The sequence below is a fragment of the Petaurus breviceps genome, unplaced genomic scaffold, assembly GCF_028583685.1.
Source record: "Petaurus breviceps papuanus isolate PSGF00001 unplaced genomic scaffold, PetGlider_PUasm1.0 79, whole genome shotgun sequence".
In the NCBI taxonomy this organism is placed as follows: Eukaryota; Metazoa; Chordata; class Mammalia; order Diprotodontia; family Petauridae; genus Petaurus; species Petaurus breviceps.
This window is the reverse complement of record NW_027186523.1, coordinates 27,262,300-27,281,426: the sequence shown is the minus strand read 5'-3', so window position 1 is coordinate 27,281,426 and position 19,127 is coordinate 27,262,300. Positions and strand designations below refer to the sequence as shown.

The 19,127-nt window shown below is 35.0% G+C and overlaps 1 protein-coding gene across 5 annotated transcripts in view; it reads left to right on the top strand.

The window, feature by feature from the left end:
- The first annotated feature begins 4,292 nt into the window (after nucleotides 1-4,292).
- The window catches only part of LOC138175879 (platelet glycoprotein 4-like), a 57,194-nt gene continuing 42,359 nt past the window's right edge, over nucleotides 4,293-19,127 (top strand). Inside the window, exons 1-4 of one of the 5 annotated variants that reach the window (XM_069106519.1) lie at nucleotides 4,294-4,541; nucleotides 7,830-7,911; nucleotides 15,152-15,244; nucleotides 15,742-15,959. In XM_069106519.1, the coding sequence (XP_068962620.1) occupies nucleotides 15,840-15,959 (120 nt within the window). In that variant the 5' untranslated portion in view covers nucleotides 4,294-4,541; nucleotides 7,830-7,911; nucleotides 15,152-15,244; nucleotides 15,742-15,839. Of the gene's footprint in view, nucleotides 4,542-7,560; nucleotides 7,912-15,151; nucleotides 15,245-15,741; nucleotides 15,960-19,127 lie in introns of those variants that run through there. The other 4 variants (XM_069106520.1, XM_069106518.1, XM_069106521.1 and 1 more) reach the window with 4 other exon arrangements.

The window sequence follows — 19,127 nt, the reverse complement described above, 5'->3', positions numbered from 1 at the left end:
AATGTAGATAAATAAAAGTTAAGTGACTTGCCCAGGGTCTCATAGCTAGTATATCTGAAAACAGATTTGAAGTCACATCTTCCTGATTCCAATACCAGCACTCTGGAAAGCCACCTCACTGGAAAAGCTGACAAGAATGACAGAACAAGTTGCTTAACCTCAATTGCCCTCCAAAAAGCATAAAAAATAATTAAAAGAGTCATCAAAGATGGGAGAATGATGTTAAGAGATTTTTGAGAAGTAGAATAAAGGAGGAGTTCATTGTGGCTATTTTCTGAATAATGCAAACTCAAAGGTATATCATGTTATTTTTCTTAGAGCCTAGGAGTTAAGCAACCTCTAACAGCAGGCTCTATTGGTATATCTTGTTTTCCTTTAATGAAATGTATACATATGTACATTATCAAATACTGTATAATTCCCTTTCCTCTTAAAAAAATATCAAAAAGTTCACTCTCTGTTCTGGTCTAAACTACCAGAAGATACTCTCTCATGACCTTTAAATACAAAGACAGGGGCAGAGTCAGAAAGACACAGATCAGGCAAGCCAATGCAACATTTTCTGTGTTACTCAACTGTTTATATTCCCCTATTTCAGGTTATGTATAGGTCTTAATCATCTGAGTTGCTTTCTCTAGAGTATCATATATGGTATAAGCTACTGAACTGGCTCTAATCTTTCAATTTTCATTTCAAAAACAATCATTTAAATTGGACTTAATAGTTTTATCTCACTTTGATCTTGGATTAGAAACCACACCCATATAGACTCCTATGGATGGCCTTGAGGTACCTGATGGTATGTTTTGTAATTTTTCTTTGTTGGTGCTGTTAACCACTTCTGTCAAATGACTCAGGTTCTCTGAGGAGAATGCAACACAGATTTTGTTATTGCTGCTGCTATAAATTTTATGGGGCAATCCATATCCTAGGACAGCTAAATGGTTCAGTGGATAGTGCTCCTCCTGGTTTGGTATTACGATGATGCATCGTTCCGAGTTCAAATCTGTCCTCAGAAACTTACTAGCTCTGTGACCCTGGGCAAGTCACTTAACCCTGTTTGCTTTAGTTTCCTCATCTGTAAAATGAGCTGGAGAAGGAAATGACAGACCACTCCAGTATGTTTGCCAAAAAAAAAATCCCAAATTTAATCATGGTGAATCAGACACAACTAAAATGACTGAACAACCACAACAATCCATAATCTGCAGCAAACTTACTTCAAAAGAAAACTCAGGGTGCCAACCTACAGGAGACATACCTCTGAGCAGGTTTAGTGAACTTAGAACTTGGATAATGTAGACTATTAAAAAGAGACTTTCCTGTAGCCTATGTAGTAAAGAAAGCCTTGATGATTCAATGGTGAAGACTGTTAAGCTTAAGATTTTTTTTAATTATTAAGTAATCATTGGAAATGAGAGATTTGGAGCAAGTAAAAATGCATGAAATCATTTCCACATTTTTTTTCCTCAAAGGAAGTTAAAGTATTTTACAGAATGTTCAGCTTGATTTTTCCTCCTTCTGTGGGCAGGAAATGGTTATTGTTTCTGGTGCTTGGGTGTAGGACCAGGACCATGAGGGAGATGGGGGCGCTGATCTTTCTGACCATTCATGTTATTATCTTAGTTAACTTTTGCAGGAGAGATAGAAGGGGAGAGAGAGAGAAGACAGACAGACATACAGAGACACAGAGAGAGAGAGACAGAGAAAGACAGAGACAGACAAAGAGACAAAGACAGACAGACGCAGAGAGAGACAAAGACAGAGAGATTCCTTTTAAGTGTAATGTAGAGAGTGTTATCAACAGATGTACTTTACAGATTGCCTTTGGAATAATACCAAGTAGTGGACACATACAGTAATGCTCTCAACCTGGACTATAATCCTAAATAGTTAGGGCTACACATTAACAGTCTTGTATGTGAACTGGATAGATACATCTCTTTCACTGATTCAATCCCCTCTGTGCTGGGCTTTTTTCTTCTCACCTCCAGGAGCATGAGTCTCCACACTTATGATGACCCATGAATCAAATCAGAGAACTGTGCTTAATGAATTCATCACCTCTGGACTTGGTACCTGAGAGATGGGGAAATTCAGAATGTACCTTACCATTATAGATTTAGAATTATAGGCTGCTAGACATATTTTGTTTGTTAATTTAGTAGGACCCTTTTGCCTATTTTTTTTACATCAGAATTTGATTGCTCTAGGGAAGTGCATAATTTAAAAGAATCTTTTAATGAGTTTTTTGCCTGATAATAATCATCTCCCTTCATACCTCCTCCCCACCCTCCTTGTATCTGTTTGGTGTAAAGGTTAAGGCCTGGTCCTGTAATTTCATTGAAATATGAAATTCCCCTGACCAGATGAGTTCTAGGAAGAGAATAAATATTTACACAGCAAGTGCAGGCACTGGGCTAAGCACTTTACTGTTAACTCATTTGTCCTCACAATCCCCCAAGGAAGTACTGTTATTATCCCTGTTTTACAGATGAGGAAACTGAGGAACACAGAGGTTTAAGTGATTTGCTCAGGGTCTCACAGCTAGTAAGTATCTGAGGGCAAATTTGAAATCAGGTCTTTCTAGTTCCAGTGGCTCAGCGGAGAGTGCCAGGCCTAGAGTCAGGAAGACCTGAGTTCAACTCTGGCTATGTGACCTTGGGCAAATCACTTCACCCTGTTTACCCTGTAAACCAATTCACCCTGTTTCCTCATCTGTAAAATGGGCTGGAGAAGGAAATGGCAAAAAAACTCTAGTATCTTTACCAAGAAAACCCCCAAAAGGGTCATGAAGAGTTGGACATGCAGAAAACTAAACAATCGAACAAAACTTCTTGACTCCAGGCCCAGCTCAATCCAGTGTGTTGCCTAACTGCCTCAACTTCATCACTTTTTTTTCTCTTGATGAATTTCCTGGACCACTGACAGCTTAAGTGACTTGCTCAGTGACATAACCAGGATGTTTAGCAAATAGGAACTGAACCTAGGTCTATTTACTTTATTTAAAGCAAAGTACAATTGTACACACACATTTCTGTTGAACTCTTCTGTTTCATTAATTTTTTACTTTGCATTGGGGCATTCCCAGACTTTTAAGAATAAACTGTAAGAAAATGGAGCAATCATAAAATACTACATGCTTCTATTTTTAAGACAAATAAAGAACCCTGAATTTGAGTAGACCCCAAATATCTTTTATATATGTTCAATATATATTAGACTATATATTTTTAAAAACCAAGTTTGTTGTTTGGTTTTGGTTTTCTTTCTTTCTTAGGACAATAACTCCTCTCTCTATCTTCATGAGAATTTAAAAGTACACTAGGGAGACCTCCATGTATCTAAATGCCAAAGTCAGAAGAAACTAAAGGTTAATCCAGTGATAATGACTTGATTTAACATAGTCTAATGAACCAAAATTCTGCATGTTGCCTTCATTTACTATTAGGGGTTAGGAGGGTTCCTATATGACTGGCCTTTCTGTGAAATTACTGTTTTATTTCTCTTAGGGCTCTTTCTGGAGAAATCCTATAAGTTTCTTTTATTTAAGATCCCTCTCTTACAATGTCTATATTTTTGTTTTGAGGCAATATAAGCTCAAATAAGCAATTTTCCTTTGAAAATTGCCAATCAACATAACAAATTTATAATACTTAAAATGTCTTTGTTTTAATTATTTTGCTTTCATATCACTTGATGTTAGTAAAATTTCAGAAATAAATCAACCTAGAATTTGGTATTTTCTGAACATGGGACTACAGCAAAACTCAGATGATAATATTTTGGTTTAAGTATGCAAAGGATATTTTTGCAGATTGCATTGTGCTTTTTAGCTTCTATGAAACAAACAGACACTTGATAAATACATAAGGACTTCCAGTTAGAACAATAGATCATTTCCTTTTTTTCTAGGTCTGTATTTCATCCTTACTGATTGACAGTCTCTTCAGCTATTAAAAAATAGCAACATTTTTAACCAAATCAATTTTGATTTCTGAAATTATAATAATACATTTTAATGGATGAAAAATGTACCGATTCTATAATAGGCATCTCACCATCTTCATGAAACAACTTTTGAAGACTAAAATATATAAGGAAGTGAGTTGATAACTGGTTGTTTCACACACACACACACACACACTCACCCCAGCTTCTGCATTTAAATTTATAACTGTACAACAGAACATATTATTGGCAGCTCAGCAACTAAGTTCCCCTTTGTCTGCATGGCCCTTGACTTACTTGGATAGGAATTTTACCAAAAGGAAAAAAAAATGCTGTTCTTAGTGTTTAACATGAGATATAGGTAATAGGTCTTTGTCAGACCATAGCAGTACAAATCCTTTTTTTTTTTTTACTGGCAACTAACTACACACTGGGATCTGACGTCTTCTTGAATATTTAAACTCTCTCAGTCTTTAGTGGATGTTTTTTCAGTGTGAGGATTTAACTACAGATGCTACTTGACCCTAATGAGCACTGTATGGACAAATGCTGGAATAATCAATTGAAATTTCATTCTCTGCTTTGCAAAGGTAAGTCTTAGGTTACTATATATAAATCTGTTAAGCAAGGGATTTTCCCATCTTTCAGCAGACTGTGGGACATAAAATGTCCCTGTAAACACTATAAAAGACATGTGCACAATTTTAATTGCTATTATTTTCTTCTATCTCTCTAAGTTGAAAAGAAACATTGTACGTTGTTTTTGCAGTGTCCAATATTTGCTCCTAATTTTCTGAAGAAAAAAAGCTACCTTGCAATGCACTGCAAATCTTTTCACAGGATATATTAAGAAATTTAACACTTTTTTTTGGTCAACAGCCAATTACATTTCATTTTTCTATGATTTAAGATTTTTTGTTATGGAAATAACAGTGCAAATATTGGATCTTAATGTCAGATACTAATATTGTATTCTAAGAAATGCATTTTAGGAAATGCATTTTATAACTCATGCAACAAAAATGTTTTAATAAAAATGCTTTAAACTCAAAGGAATGGGATTCAAGCTCTGACTTTGTAACCTACCTCTTATGTGACATTGGGCAAATTAGTGTACTTCTCTGGGCCTCAGTCTCCTCTGTAAAATCATATTTGACTAAATGACCCCTAATATCCTCCAGTGTTAAATCTATGATCCTTTGTGTTATAGTTTAATATTGTTGTTCTTGATTTTAATTTTCATCAACAAAAATCTCTGATGGTGAAAAAGCAAACTGTATTATACTATTGCTTAGATTTATTAATTACTTGTTTACTCATATTGATGGCAACATATCAACCTGTAACATGTGATTACATATCAGTAATATATTATTAATCTATTTAAGCTGTATATCTCTAGGAGGAGTGGACTCTGGTAAGAAAACTAAAGCAATATGTTCTTGAATAAATTTTTCATAGTTAAGCGTTAATAAGTGGATAAAAGCGCTACTGATTTACAATCCTAGTAGCAATATGTTACAAAGAATTGGTGTAAATTTAACTTTTTGTGTGACTATATACACCAAGCTAACAAAAAAAATTCAGATGTTTCTTGTGAAGCCTACACTTCTACCTATCCTTCAAGGAGCCTTTTTTTTTTTCAAGAAGGATTTTGAGTTTGAACAAAAGTGATGCTACTTCAAAAGAAAGATTAGGAAACAATAATAATTCAATACAGTCACTGTCTCCACACCAGAGCTGTTATGAAGTGGATTCAAGAATGGATAGCTTCAGAAATATTGGCATACACATAAATTGAGCTAGATTAGTCATTCTGTGGAGTTTTGGTCCCTATTAAATAAATGGAGCTAAATTTTTAACCAAGTAGAGTAGATATAAAGATTCTGGTTTTAATTAAACACACACACACACACATTTCAAGTTCCAAGTTAAAGGTTGAAAATCGTGGTTATATAAGCTGTACAATGGGGTAGTGAAAATGATCGTGGAAAATCCATGTATCTTTATTTAGCTTGCTAGATCACTTGAGTATGATATTGCCCCTCCCTGTTTCCCTCCCCCCCCCCCAATAGCATTGAATAACAAGTTAGTGTAGTGAGTGAGGAGCCATTGTATAGCCACAGTTGTGTTTGGACAAAATGTACAATCATTAATGATATTTGTCTAAGTAGCTGAGGTTAACACCCTTATTGGTGTGTGTATTATTTTCTTAATTTGATTTCAACATTTGTTCTAAATTCTTACTTAAAGTCATCTATAACTATATTCTTTGGTATTCTGATCTAATTTTTGGAATATTTCCCCCTCCCCCCCACCATAATACATAGGGATATTAATATGAATATTCTGATAAAGCACATAAGTCATTTCACTGAATTTTATTTTGTTTTCCACAAATATTTCACATATCACATGCATAGATGTATGGGCTCAGTTATTTTTCTTCTTTAGTCAGAAATAACATAGCTTCATTCTGCAACATCCTGTTATCATTCTGGAAATAAGATTGTAGAGCCCCTTTCTGGCCCATGCATTGCAGTTCTAAAATGGAACAGAGCCCAAACCTGGGAACCAGGTGTAATACCAATTAGACTAGACTATAACACCCTATCTCCATCAAAGAATAGGCAGAACAAGCAACAGAGTATTGGCAAAGACTTTCCATTTTAACCAAAGATATAGAGAGAGGGAAGATTGCATTCCCACATGGTGTAGAAGTGACCTGTAGGTTTGAAATCACTTTCTCCTTCTCTTAGACAGTGTTAAGAGCCCCTTTTAATGATCTCATCTGTGACTAGAGCTAGTATTAGAGTACAGATCTCCTAATTCCTAACTTGTCACTTTTCTTTTCTTTTTTTTTGCTTTTTTTTGGAGGGGGGCAGGCAGGACAATTGGGGTTAAGTGACTTGCCCAAGGTCACATGGCTAGTATGTTAAGTGTCTTAGGCTGGATTTGAACTCAGGTCCTCCTGACTCCAGGGCCAGTGCTCTATTCAGTAAACCATCTAGCTTCCCCAACTTCCCAATTTTCATATCATATTATCATTGCCTTTCAAAAGTAGAGTCCACATATATGAACTATATAAACTGGTACACACAGAGATTTGATGCAAAGGAACAGAAGAAGAGAAATTAATATAAATTATTTTTAGCAAATTATTTTCAAAATATTGAATTCAAAACATTATTTGACTAAACTCAACCTGTTTTTTTAATATCCAGTCAGTTGAATAAGTATAACTTTTCAAAATGGGTTGTATGTGTTAAAATAGTCTTGAAGTATTTGAAGCAAGTGAGGTTGGGGAGAAATTTGAAAGACTAGATGAATGAGTAGATCACAGGATGTTATAGTTTATTGTTAGTTCTTTTTGCAGGGAACAAAAGAAAATGAATGTGGGCAGATGAAGATCTGAGTCCCATATCTTCTCTTCAGTCAGGAAACATTATTCAGAATCTGTCATTAATTTGTGATAACAGTCTTTTGGAACACTGGAACTGATTTTGTTGTTCAGCCTTCACATTCTATAACCCAGGAAACCCTATTTCAGGGTCATGCCTCTTCTGGGTGGGGTTTCCTAAGTCACATAGCATCTATCCACATATGGGAATAATTACAGGTTCTCTAGAAAACCATGTTCTGTGATGTCCTGGCATTAAGGAGGAGTTTCTTAGAGTACAACCTACAACAGGATTTGTCAATAAGTCAGCCTCTCACTTTCTACCAGATTGCCAACTTGGCAGTCAAAAGTTCTATACTGAAAAAGCATCAATGGATTAAAGAGCCAAAGGGATTCTTCTGTTGCTATTGTTTGTTTGTGTGTGTGTGTCTCAAAGAAATGCTTGAGAGATCAGAAGGAGATTTCCTTTGTTTTTAAGTGGAAAAGGAGAAGAATATAGAATCATAAAGTTTATGGACTGAGAAAAAATATTATCTGTTCTACCTTTGGGGTCATTGAAGGTATGTAATGCAACAATGCATTTTATTTTTCTCCTCTTGTTTTTTATTCCTTAGCTATTTCAATCTTTTTCATTTTTTGTTTATCTATTCTCTTCTCTAAAATTAAAAACTTTAAAGCCTGCTTTAAAATATGTATTTTATTCCAGATACCACTGTCACTCAGCATTTTTCCAAACTCAAAAAAAATAGTGAAGAATGAAAACTGTATTTTAAGTCAACATTTCTGAGAGTGAGAGAAATTCAGTTAGTCTATCTTTTATTTCGTGAATCCAAAGAATGTCAAATGTACAAGGCATTCATCTTGTATTTTAAGAATAACTGCATATAAAATGGCAAATTATAAGGTTCTTTGACAGTTGAAAGAGGGGGGAGTTGCCAACTAGCATGTGGTATGGCAAGCTGACTTTTCTCTTGTACTCAACTCCAAGTTTGACATAATTTGTACTTGTGGACTCTCCTTTGCCTCAGGTCCTCTTGAGTAAAAAACAATAAGATGATGGTGATGATAATGGTAAAATTTGCTCAGGTGGGCATGCTATGCAAGTGCAAAACATAATTACAATAATATTTATTCCTTTAGTCATCAAAGCATTTAAATTAATAACCCAACCTAAGTAATAGCAATACTTATCCCTTTTTATGTAAAAAGAAAGATGTTCCTTTAAGGTCAGAAAAAAATTGTTTTTATAATTGAAGAGCAGAATACCTCTTAGAAAATGGAACATAATAGATGAAATTGCATTCAACCAGCTAATGTCTTCTTACCATATAAATACTAACAATATAATGATATTAGCCTCATATTTTACTTGAACTACAACTCTAGATCAGTAGAGGACATACTTAATTGAAGAAGACAGAAAGGATGAGGATGTAGCCAGATGGGGAAAGCAGAGGGTTGCTGGTAAAGCTGATTGCCTTGACATAGGGCATTAAGGCATTTCTGTGAATTGTCCTTAGTATACCTTGTCCTGCTTAAGTTAGTTTGTGCAAAGTTACTATGTATCCACCTCATACCCAAGGCATTGTGGGTCACAGGAAGAATCACATTGAGAATGCAGCTTAAGGTGTGTACAGAGAACCAACCAAGAGCTGGCACAGTTCCCAACATTTCTTTGGTAGATCCTTATAAATTGCCTATATGCCTATTTTTGGCCATCGTGTGTGTGTTTGATGTGTGGAGTCCCCTGAGGCGTTTTTTTAAAAATGTCAATGTTTAATATTTTTCCTTCTACCTTCTCCAATAATCCCACACTGTCAATTTAAGGGAAAAAAATAAAAGCATAGTGTAGTCTTTTGTTCTCTCCTTTCTGACAGATTTGCTATTTTTTCAACCATTTGTGAAATATTATTAATACTAGCAGCAGTGGTGGTGGTAGTAGTGCTTCTAGTAGTCATAGTCATAGTACCGTGTTTCCCCGATAATAAGACACTGTCTTATTATTTTTTTTTGGACAGAAAAACACCAGAGGACTTATTTTCAGGGGAGGGCTTATTTTAATGAACATTGACAGCAATTTTAATAAACAGGTAAATGTGAACAAAAAAATGTACCAGCAAGCAAATCACTGGGGAAGAACAGGATGACGGGCTCACTGCTGCAGCTCTGATTGGATGCAGCTCGGAGCGCAGCGTGCATTTCAAGGGGGGAAGGGGGAGACGGTGCATAGCGCAGGGGATCACCTTCACTACAGTAGCAATCTCAATAGGGCTTATTTTCAGGGGAGGGCATATTTTCAGGATAGGTCTTATTATCGGGGAAACACGATAGTAGTGGTGGTGGTGGTGTCTTTGGAGGTGTTCTGGAACAGCGGAAAGAGTACTGGCTCTGGAGTCGTGAGACTCCTTTAAATGCCACATCTGAGGCTACTTGTAGCACCTTGGACAAGTAATAATAACAACGGCCAATAATTATATAGAACTTACTATGTGACAAGCACTGTGCTAAGAGCTTTAGAAATACTGTCACATTTTTATTCTCACAATAAGCCTTAGAGGTAGGTGCTATTATTATATCCATTTTACAGTTGAGGAAACTGAGGCATACAGAGGTTAAGTGACTTGCCTAAGGTCACACAGCTATGTGTCTGAGGATGGATTTCAACTCAGTTCTTCCTGAGTTCAGGCCCAGCACTCTATCCATTGCAACACTAGAGCTCTCTTGGAGTCAGATCATATTCACGGAATTTAGTTTCCTGATTTGCAAAAGGAGGGAAGTCTCTTCTAGCTCTACACCTATAATCCTAAGTGACTCTGAAACATTTCCCAAAGTGAGTAAGTGCAACAGCAGAACACTTTTGTGGCATAAATCCATAGCTTTAATGTTAAGTAAAATGGCTAGGAAAACCAATGAACAAATTTAAAGTTGGTGGTAGTACTAGTGCCTTCTGTAGGTCACATCTCTATTTCTTTCCATCTAACCACTCACAATCCTATTTTTATTCAAGGGAAATACAGAAATTACCAGAGTCAGACTAGAGTGAGGACTATAAAAGAATACTATTATTTATTAAGAATATTTAAAGAATATTATTCATTTCAAGAGCAGTGATCTTAAATAACATTGGTTCTACAAATTAACTTCCCTAGAAGATGTATTGCCTCACATTACTTTAACAATTATTAAATACTGAGAAACTTCCAGATTCTCTCTGAAGAATGCATAAGAGGAGAGTGGCAAGTTTTATTGAGGATGGTTTCCATAACTTATAGCCAACACCCAAAATAACTAGAATTATTTTGTTTGGGAATTTTTAGTGCAATCTTCCCATGGGAGGCATTATGCTCCATGGATAGAAAGAATGACAGTGAGATTCTTCTTGAACATATGACAGAATTACCAGGAACAGCTTAAAGATATAACTATATTAACTCTTCAAGATCATATAAAAAGGCATCTATCTAAATAGGATTAATTGATCATGATAAAGGGGTATTATAAGTGAGTCTTTAGCCATTTTTCCCTTCAAAAGGTCAAAGAGATTTTTTTAAATGACAGATTTAATTTGACACAGTCTAGATAAAGTTTCAGCTGTGATTGGGGATAGCAAATGAATGTGCATGAAAGTCTTTAATTCAACTTTAATGACTCCATAAAAAGATGGAGTTCATATTGTCTTGAATGTTGATCTTTGTATGGAGACTTTGAAGAAAACCAACATTCTTTTGATAAAACTATTTAGTATTGTGATTCTGCCTACATGTATCTACACAAGAAATGAATCTGTGATATTTTGTGTCTCATCCTTAGAAATCAAATGAAAAAACTAGTGCTACAAAAGAGATTGAATTGTGTCTTTGGTCTGCCCTTTGTTTTCACAAACATAGTGTCTTTACATTTTAGAGGTCATATCACTGGACTAAGTGTCAGCCTATATAGGTTCAAGTTCTAAAATTTACAAGTTTGACCATCTCTCACATGCCCTGGTTGGATAAATTTACAAACAAGCAATCAGCAGCACTCCCCTGCATATCCTGGCATTTAAGCATCCTGGCATTAATATTGTCACAAACTACCTTGCTAATGATATTTCATATTCCCATTTAAGTCAAACTGACTTCTATTCCCTCTTCATGACATTCTATTTCCATCTTCCTTGTCTTTATATGATTTTATGTTTGAAATGGTCTATTCACCCATCCTTCAGAGAATCCTAGCTTATATTGCTTCCAAATGGAACAATAATACAGAAAATGAATTTTGCCTTGTTAACGGTCCTTTTGATGACTAAAAACCAGCAGTTATTCTTTTTTTAAGTTTTATTGATGTCATGTTTTTACATTATAAACATTTATATATTATTCTTACCTTAAGAGAGGCCACTAGTAACATAGTAAAATAGGTAAGTAAAATTAACAATTGTTATTGTTGTTGTTTAGTCATGTCTGAGTCTTTATGACCCCATTCATTTTCTAGGCAAAGATACTGGAGTATTTTGCCATTTTCTTCTCCAAATCATTTTTCAGATGAGGAAACTACAGCAAACAGGGTTAAATGACTTGCCCAGGGTCACACAGTTAGTAAGTATCTGGAACCACATTAGAACTCAGGAAGATGAGTCTTCCTGACTCCTGGACCAGCACTCTGTTGACAGCACCACCTAGCTGCCCTAAAAATTAATAATACAATGACCTTATCAGAAAATGCATGTAGCATTTATGTCTATAACACCTCCTACCTCTCTGTTAGAAAAAAAAACAACAAAAAACAGAAATCTACTTTCTCTCCCTCCTACACACAAACTGATTTTTAAAAAAGTAATGTCTTATAGCAAATATGGATAGTGAAGCAAAGCAAATTCCCTCAATGATTATATACAAAATATAAATCTATCACCTTTCTGTATGGATAGCATTTTTTTCATCACATATCCTCCAAAATTTCAAAAGGTGATTTTATTGGCCATAGTTTTTAAAGCTTTCAGAGCTTTTTGTTTTTACAGTGGTGGTTATTATGGGTAATGTTGTTATTATTTAAATTGGTCTCCTGGTTCTGCCCATTTCATTGTTCACCAGTTTACAAAACTACTAAAAACTGTTAATTTTTATAATGTTGGTATTGTAGTAAAATGATAAATATTGGAGGGACTCTTGGGAAACAGGCAGATTGACGCATTGTTGAAGGACAAGTGAGTGGGTAAAAACATTCTGAAAAATCATTGGGATTATACACAGGTTACTAAACAATAACTAATGGGGCCCTTTGACTTAGGTATATCACTCCTAAGCCCATACTGAAAAAAAAAAATCAAAGAAAGAGATAAAGGTCCCTTCTGTACAACACACACACACACACACACACACACACACACACACAGAGCTAGGTGGCACAGTGGATAAAGTGTTTTGCCTAGAGTCAGGAAGACTCATCTTCCTGAGTTGAAATCCAGTTTTAGACACTTGCTAACTGCACAACCCTGGGAAAGTCATTTCACCTTGTTTGCTTCAGTTTCCTCATCTGTAAAATAAGTTAGAGTAAGAAGTTGCAAACCACTCCAGTATGTTTGCCAAGAAAGCTCCAAATGTGGTCATGAAGAGTCATACATGATTGACAAATTACTGAGAATCATATATGTGTATAATATATACACATACATGCATCATATATGTATAAACATACATCCATGCATAAATACATATCAGCTCTCTGTAAGAAAGGTGGTAAGAAAAAAATCTGAAAGCTAAGGGATACATTACCCCAACTGAGGAATAACTGAATAAGTCGTAAGAAATGAATATAATGAAATACTATTGCTCTGTAAAAAAGGAAATAAATGCTTTCCAAGACATGAAAAACTATATGAACCGCGGCAGATGAAGTAAGCAGAAATAGGACAATCTATAAAATAATCACTACTAAGAAACAGATGCATATACCTGCTACAGGTAACTATTAAGACAGTAGATGAGGCACTTTGGTTGCCATTCATGTGGGGAAAGAAAATAAAGAATGGCATTTTTCCTTATGTGTCCTTATGTCCTTGTGAGTTTAACAACATTGCTATATGTCTCTGTGGATTTTTCTTTTTGGTCTGTATTGTTTGTATATTTTTTCTGCACTATGTCTGTGGGCATTTCCAGCATAGGCAAAGGCTTGCCATTTTGTTTTGTAAACCTATTAAGTGCAATTTTCAGACTAAACCCTGTCACAAGAAATGCCATCACAACCAAAAGTTCTTGTGTAAATGTCTCAAAGGTTTCAATACCTAACATCTTTTTTTACCTTATATTTTACAATTGCAAAGTATTTTATTTACATGAACTTATATCCTTCTAATAAAATTTTGCAGTACATAATGTTCCCAACAAGCATGTATGTACATGTACATGTATATGCATGTATGTACTGAGCACACATGAATATATGCACTGTGTGTATATGTGTATATTTGTATATGTGTATATGCAAAGATGAATCAATATACAAGATGAGTCAAAATATTTAGTAATTTGTACTAATTAATGAGAAACCTAGAACTTAAACTTGGGGTCATGTGCTTGAAGTCCAGTGTACTTTAAGCTATAACATGCAGACGCATTGTCATACTTTTATCAATCTTCTTACAAAACACCCCATTAATATGAATTTTTAAAAATGACTTCAAGCATTTATTAATCACCTAGCACATTATTCTTTATATAACAATGACTCCAAGAATAAGATGCAGTCTCTCTCATCTCCCCCAGAACTTTTATAGTCTTATAAAAGATGTTTGTTTTTTTCTGGGACACTAGGTGGTACAGTGGATGGAGCACCACAGGAGTCAGGAAGACCTGAGTTCAAATATGGCCTCAGTAACTTGACACTTACTAACTGTGTGACCTTGGGCAAGTCACTTAACCCCAATTGCCTTGCCTTCCCCCCTCGGAAGGAAGGAAGGGAGGAAGGAAGGTAGAAAGGAAGGAAAGAAGAAAGGAAGGAAGGAAGGAAGAAATGAAGGAAGGAAGGAAGGAAGGAAGGAAGGAAGGAAGGAAGGAAGGAAGGAAGGAAGGAAGGAAGGAAGGAAGGAAGGAAGGAAAAATACATGTTTTCTTCCAGTTTTTGCCGATAACAATAGCTATTCATCACCATGAAATAGGAAACAGTGTTCTGATTATACACTACAGAGAACATATAGGTGCCCCTTTGTTATAAAAAAAGAAACTTTAAGTTGTAGCTCTAGAAGATAAAGAGGACAAAACAAAGGTTATTTTTCATTTAAAATAAAAACTGAAAGTAATAGTGATTGGTTCAGTTTTCTGGTCATACATTTTCTCTATATACAATCTCGAAAAATATTGCATTTCAGTGCTTGTCCTAGGGACATATTAATAACATTTGAACTGAATAGATGATGGGTTTTTTTAATTTACTTAGACTTTCAATCCTCTGCAGTTAGATTTTATGTATAGCAATAATTTTCATAATAATTAATATTAAAATTAATCCTCTGGCAAGGGGCAATATGGCATAATGGAAAGGTCAGTGAACTTGAAGTCAGACTTTGGTTTGAGTGGCTAATGATGTGAGACCTGGAAATTTTACTTAGCTTCATGCAACCTTAGTTTCCTCATCTGTAAAATGGGGATAATGATACCTTCCTTACAAAGTGGCCATGCAAAAGTTATTTGTAAATTGTAAGATACTATATAAATGTGAGATGAATTGCTGTTATTATTGTTTTTATTATTACTAATTTGTTTTCTAACATTTTGTTTTCAACCCTATTTCAACTTACTATGCATATGTTTCTTTTTACAGATTTCAAATGATCGGAAGAATTAATTTTTTTCCTGAAATAAATCATCTCAAAATCTCTGTGTAGCCTTAATCCTGCTGCCAATCCCAAAGAAGGTACGGAGGAGGGGATTATTGAACTATTTTTTTAATAATATGTATATTTATGAGGACATCTAAACAAAAATCTGTTGAACTTGCAAAAGAGACCAACTTACAAAAGAACCTCTAAGGGTGTGGATATGATTGACTAGAGAAACCAGGGAGCTCAAAAGGGTATGACAGGATAAGGAAGAAATAGGAAGGTGGAGATGACCTTGACAACATCATGTATGTGTAGTTTTAATGAGGTTATTATTTGTCATGCTAAATATGCTAGAAAAAAAAAGACCAGAACAGTTTATAGGATACACTCGAGCCAATTATATTCTTATATTATGATTGTGAAAAAAAAGGGTGGGAAACCTTAGAGTCTATACTAGAAGCATAAATGAACAGAACCAAGCATTTATTTATAACTAGCACAATTATCTTCCCATCAGCGTTCATTGCTTGTTTTTTGTACTTTGATCTTTTTGAACTGATAATTAGTCTCTGCTTTGTGTTGTTTCTAGTAGTAAGATCAAGTTCCTTGGACGTTTGGCGTGAGAGAGACCTGAAGAGCAAAAAGGAACCTGGTGCCAAAGCCTACGGGGTCCTTTAAACAGTAAAAATGGGCTGTGATCGAAACTGTGGGCTCATCACAGGTGCTGTCATAGGTGGAGTACTGGCTGTGCTGGGAGGCATACTGATGCCTGTTGGAGACATGATTATTCAGAACACAATTAAAAAGGTACATATTAGTATGGAGGAAATTGTTAGTGACTCTGACTGATTTTCCTTTGCTTCTTTTCCATTTTATGTGTTTTCTTCCTATTAAGAGGTCAACATAATATTTCTTAAATAGTAAGAGTATAAAATAAGAGTAGCTGTGCCAGTAAGGAACACTGAAGAGCACATGGAGGAGAGAAAAAAAGATTTTTTAAGTTAATTTAATATGACAATGATATGTTAATTTCTTATTTTCATAATTAGCTATAATTAATTTAACATACTTTAGTATGATAGAAAAAGAGTCCTGAATTTCAAGTCAATCATACAATATTTATAAACTGAGTTTATATTGATTTGACTTGAATTGGATGGAAGACAGTCCTCAGTGCATTTCTCAACTGAAACAAATGCAAATTCTGGAAAAAGCCTATAGGTCCCCATCCCTCTAGCAGAGCAATGTGTGTGTCTGTGTGTGTGTGTGTGTTAGCTATTCCTTCAAATAAGCATTTAATAGACCAAGGAATTACCCTGGTATGTTCTAGAATCAAAGTTGGTGAATAGACTTCATTTTACATTAGGATGATGAGATTTAGAGCTGGACAGACTGGATCTTCATCTAGTCCAATCCTCCCATTTTATATATTTGGAAATTATGTACTTAGAGCAGGAATTCTTAGCATATTTTTGTCATGGTCCCTTTAGAGTAAATTGGTGAAACCCATGGGCTCCTTGGTGTGATGTTTTTAAATATATAAAATATATCATATTACAAAGGATATCAATTATGTCAAAATATAGTTTATAAATATATGTTTACCTATGTATAATCCTATATATACATAGAAATAATTTTATATGGGTATATGCATGTATATTTTTATGTCTACATACACAAGTTTTTGTGTAATATATATGTATGTATGTGTAGATATGTATGTATATGTATATTTGACCATGTAAATCAGGTTAATAGACTCTAAGATCAGAATCTCTGATTTAGAGAATCTCAAGGGTTTAAATCATACAGATTTAAAATGTCAGGGCTAAGTTTAGAAAGTTGGTCCTCAGACCCCGAATCAAGTGCTACACACATTGACTAAAACTACTACCTACTGTTTATTATTAAGTGGAAAAACCATTAAATTAAACTGATTTCTTCAACATTTAAAACTTTAAGTGATTATATCAGTTTGAAGTTTTCTTCCACAAAAATAGTTCATGGCCCTTAAAGCTCTTAGTAGTTAGTTTTTCCAATTATGGCACAAATAAAATGACAGCACCAGGTAGCCAAGGCTGGTAGTAAAGCTCTCTAGACTTCTCTAGTCTAGCAAAGTGGTCCTGAGATGACAAGCACAGCAGTCCTTTGCTTGGTCATAGTAAAAGCCTTTACAATTGCTAGAGCTTATACTTGGGAAATAAAACCTCTGAACTCCATTTACCTTCAATCAATGAAGAAACATTTAAATAGGACTTTAGAAGAGGTATGCTGGTTTTATGGTTCAAAAGAACAACTAAGACTCTTGTAAAGTTGATGAGGTCAACTTATGGGTCTCTGGATTGATGTTTTCCAGAATGATTATTTACACCAATTGTATTTTTAGCATTTACTATAAGCATAACATTGCTGTGAGCTTGTAGGTGTGATATCCAATGAATTACACTGTTCACTAAGAACTTAACAAATGTGTTAGGAGTTTAATTGAAACAAGTTATGTCTGTGTTCTTAAATAGTGCACTTTGGACAGCTTTAAGTATTAGGATTTTTTTTCATTCTAGCAAGTCTATCTCTGCTCTCTGCAGCTTACATATAGAGTCTAAGAGGCCATCTAGTCCAGCCCTCTTGCTTTAAAGATGAAGAAACTGAGGTCCAGTGAGGTTTAGTGACTTGGAAGAAGATCACCTCCACCCATTGTTCTTAATTTTTCCCTCTGATTCAAGCAGAGCAAGTCAAATCACACTTCCATAGCTAGCCTTACAGATATTGGAAAATCACTATCATACCCTTATGTCTTTTCTTTCTCAAACTAAACATCTTCATTTCCTTCTCCCTACCACCATATAAGTAAGTTTTCTCATCTTCTCAGCTCCCTGGTCACATATCCTTCTTTATGGGCTAATGCACAGCTATATCCTTAACTAAAATGATTTCATTGACATATCACATGGACAAGTTGACAGGGTGCACAGCCTCCCCACAATTCATCCATTTCACATTGCTTCTGAAAAAATATAGATTCGAAGAAAGGAAAATTTTACTTTCTAGGACAAATTGCAGTCGTTAAACTGCTAAGTGTTGAGTTGTCCAGTCTCCTTAATTAAGACCAGCCTAGAGATCTTCATCTGCAAGGGGTTCTCTGTGTTCCCAATGCAATTGATTTAACTGTCTTCTAAAGCCCTTTTGAGGCTATGATCTGTACAGAAAAAAAAGGGTATTTCCATTTCAAAAGATCATAAATCTTTTGTAATATTGAAGTAATTAGTATGTATTGTTTCCTCTGTAGTAATTAGCATGGAAGAAAAAAAACAAACATTTCAAAAATCCTGAAAGCTTTTTCTAATAATTAGATGTTAAGTTAGGGTGTTTGGAAATCTGCTTTCTACTTATACTCTATGAAGGCAATGGAAGACTAGATAAGGGGTGGTAGCAATTAAAAGAGGGAGCCAGAAACTCAAAACCTGAACTTGACTTCATAGATGATTTTGGGAAAGTCATCTGGCCTCCTTTTCCTCCTCTGTAAAATGTGGGAATTGGCCACTGAGGTCCCTTCTAGTACTAGACCTATGGGCCTAGGACCCTAAAATATAAACTGAGTGAGGCAGATAAAGGGAGCTTACTTACTTACCCCATGAGACTGATGATCATCTATTCTGAACTGAAATTCAGAACATACTATTGGACATATTCCTTTTTAAAGGAATAACTTTTCTTCCCCTCAAATTGGGTTTGAACTTGAAAATCTAAGATCTATATTCCCTTTGCCTATGTTACCATACAAGTTTATGTAGCATGCCAGCAGAGGAACCAAATCAAATCTCTACTTTATACTTTCTTCCTTATACCTCTACTGTAATTGTTTTGAGTATAAGAGATTATTGAGGGATGTCTTGAGAAATGTAAGATCAGAGGAAAAGAATTTCTGGGTTGCAAAAGAATTCTCCTTGTGCAAACTCCCTGGCAGTGTGGAAG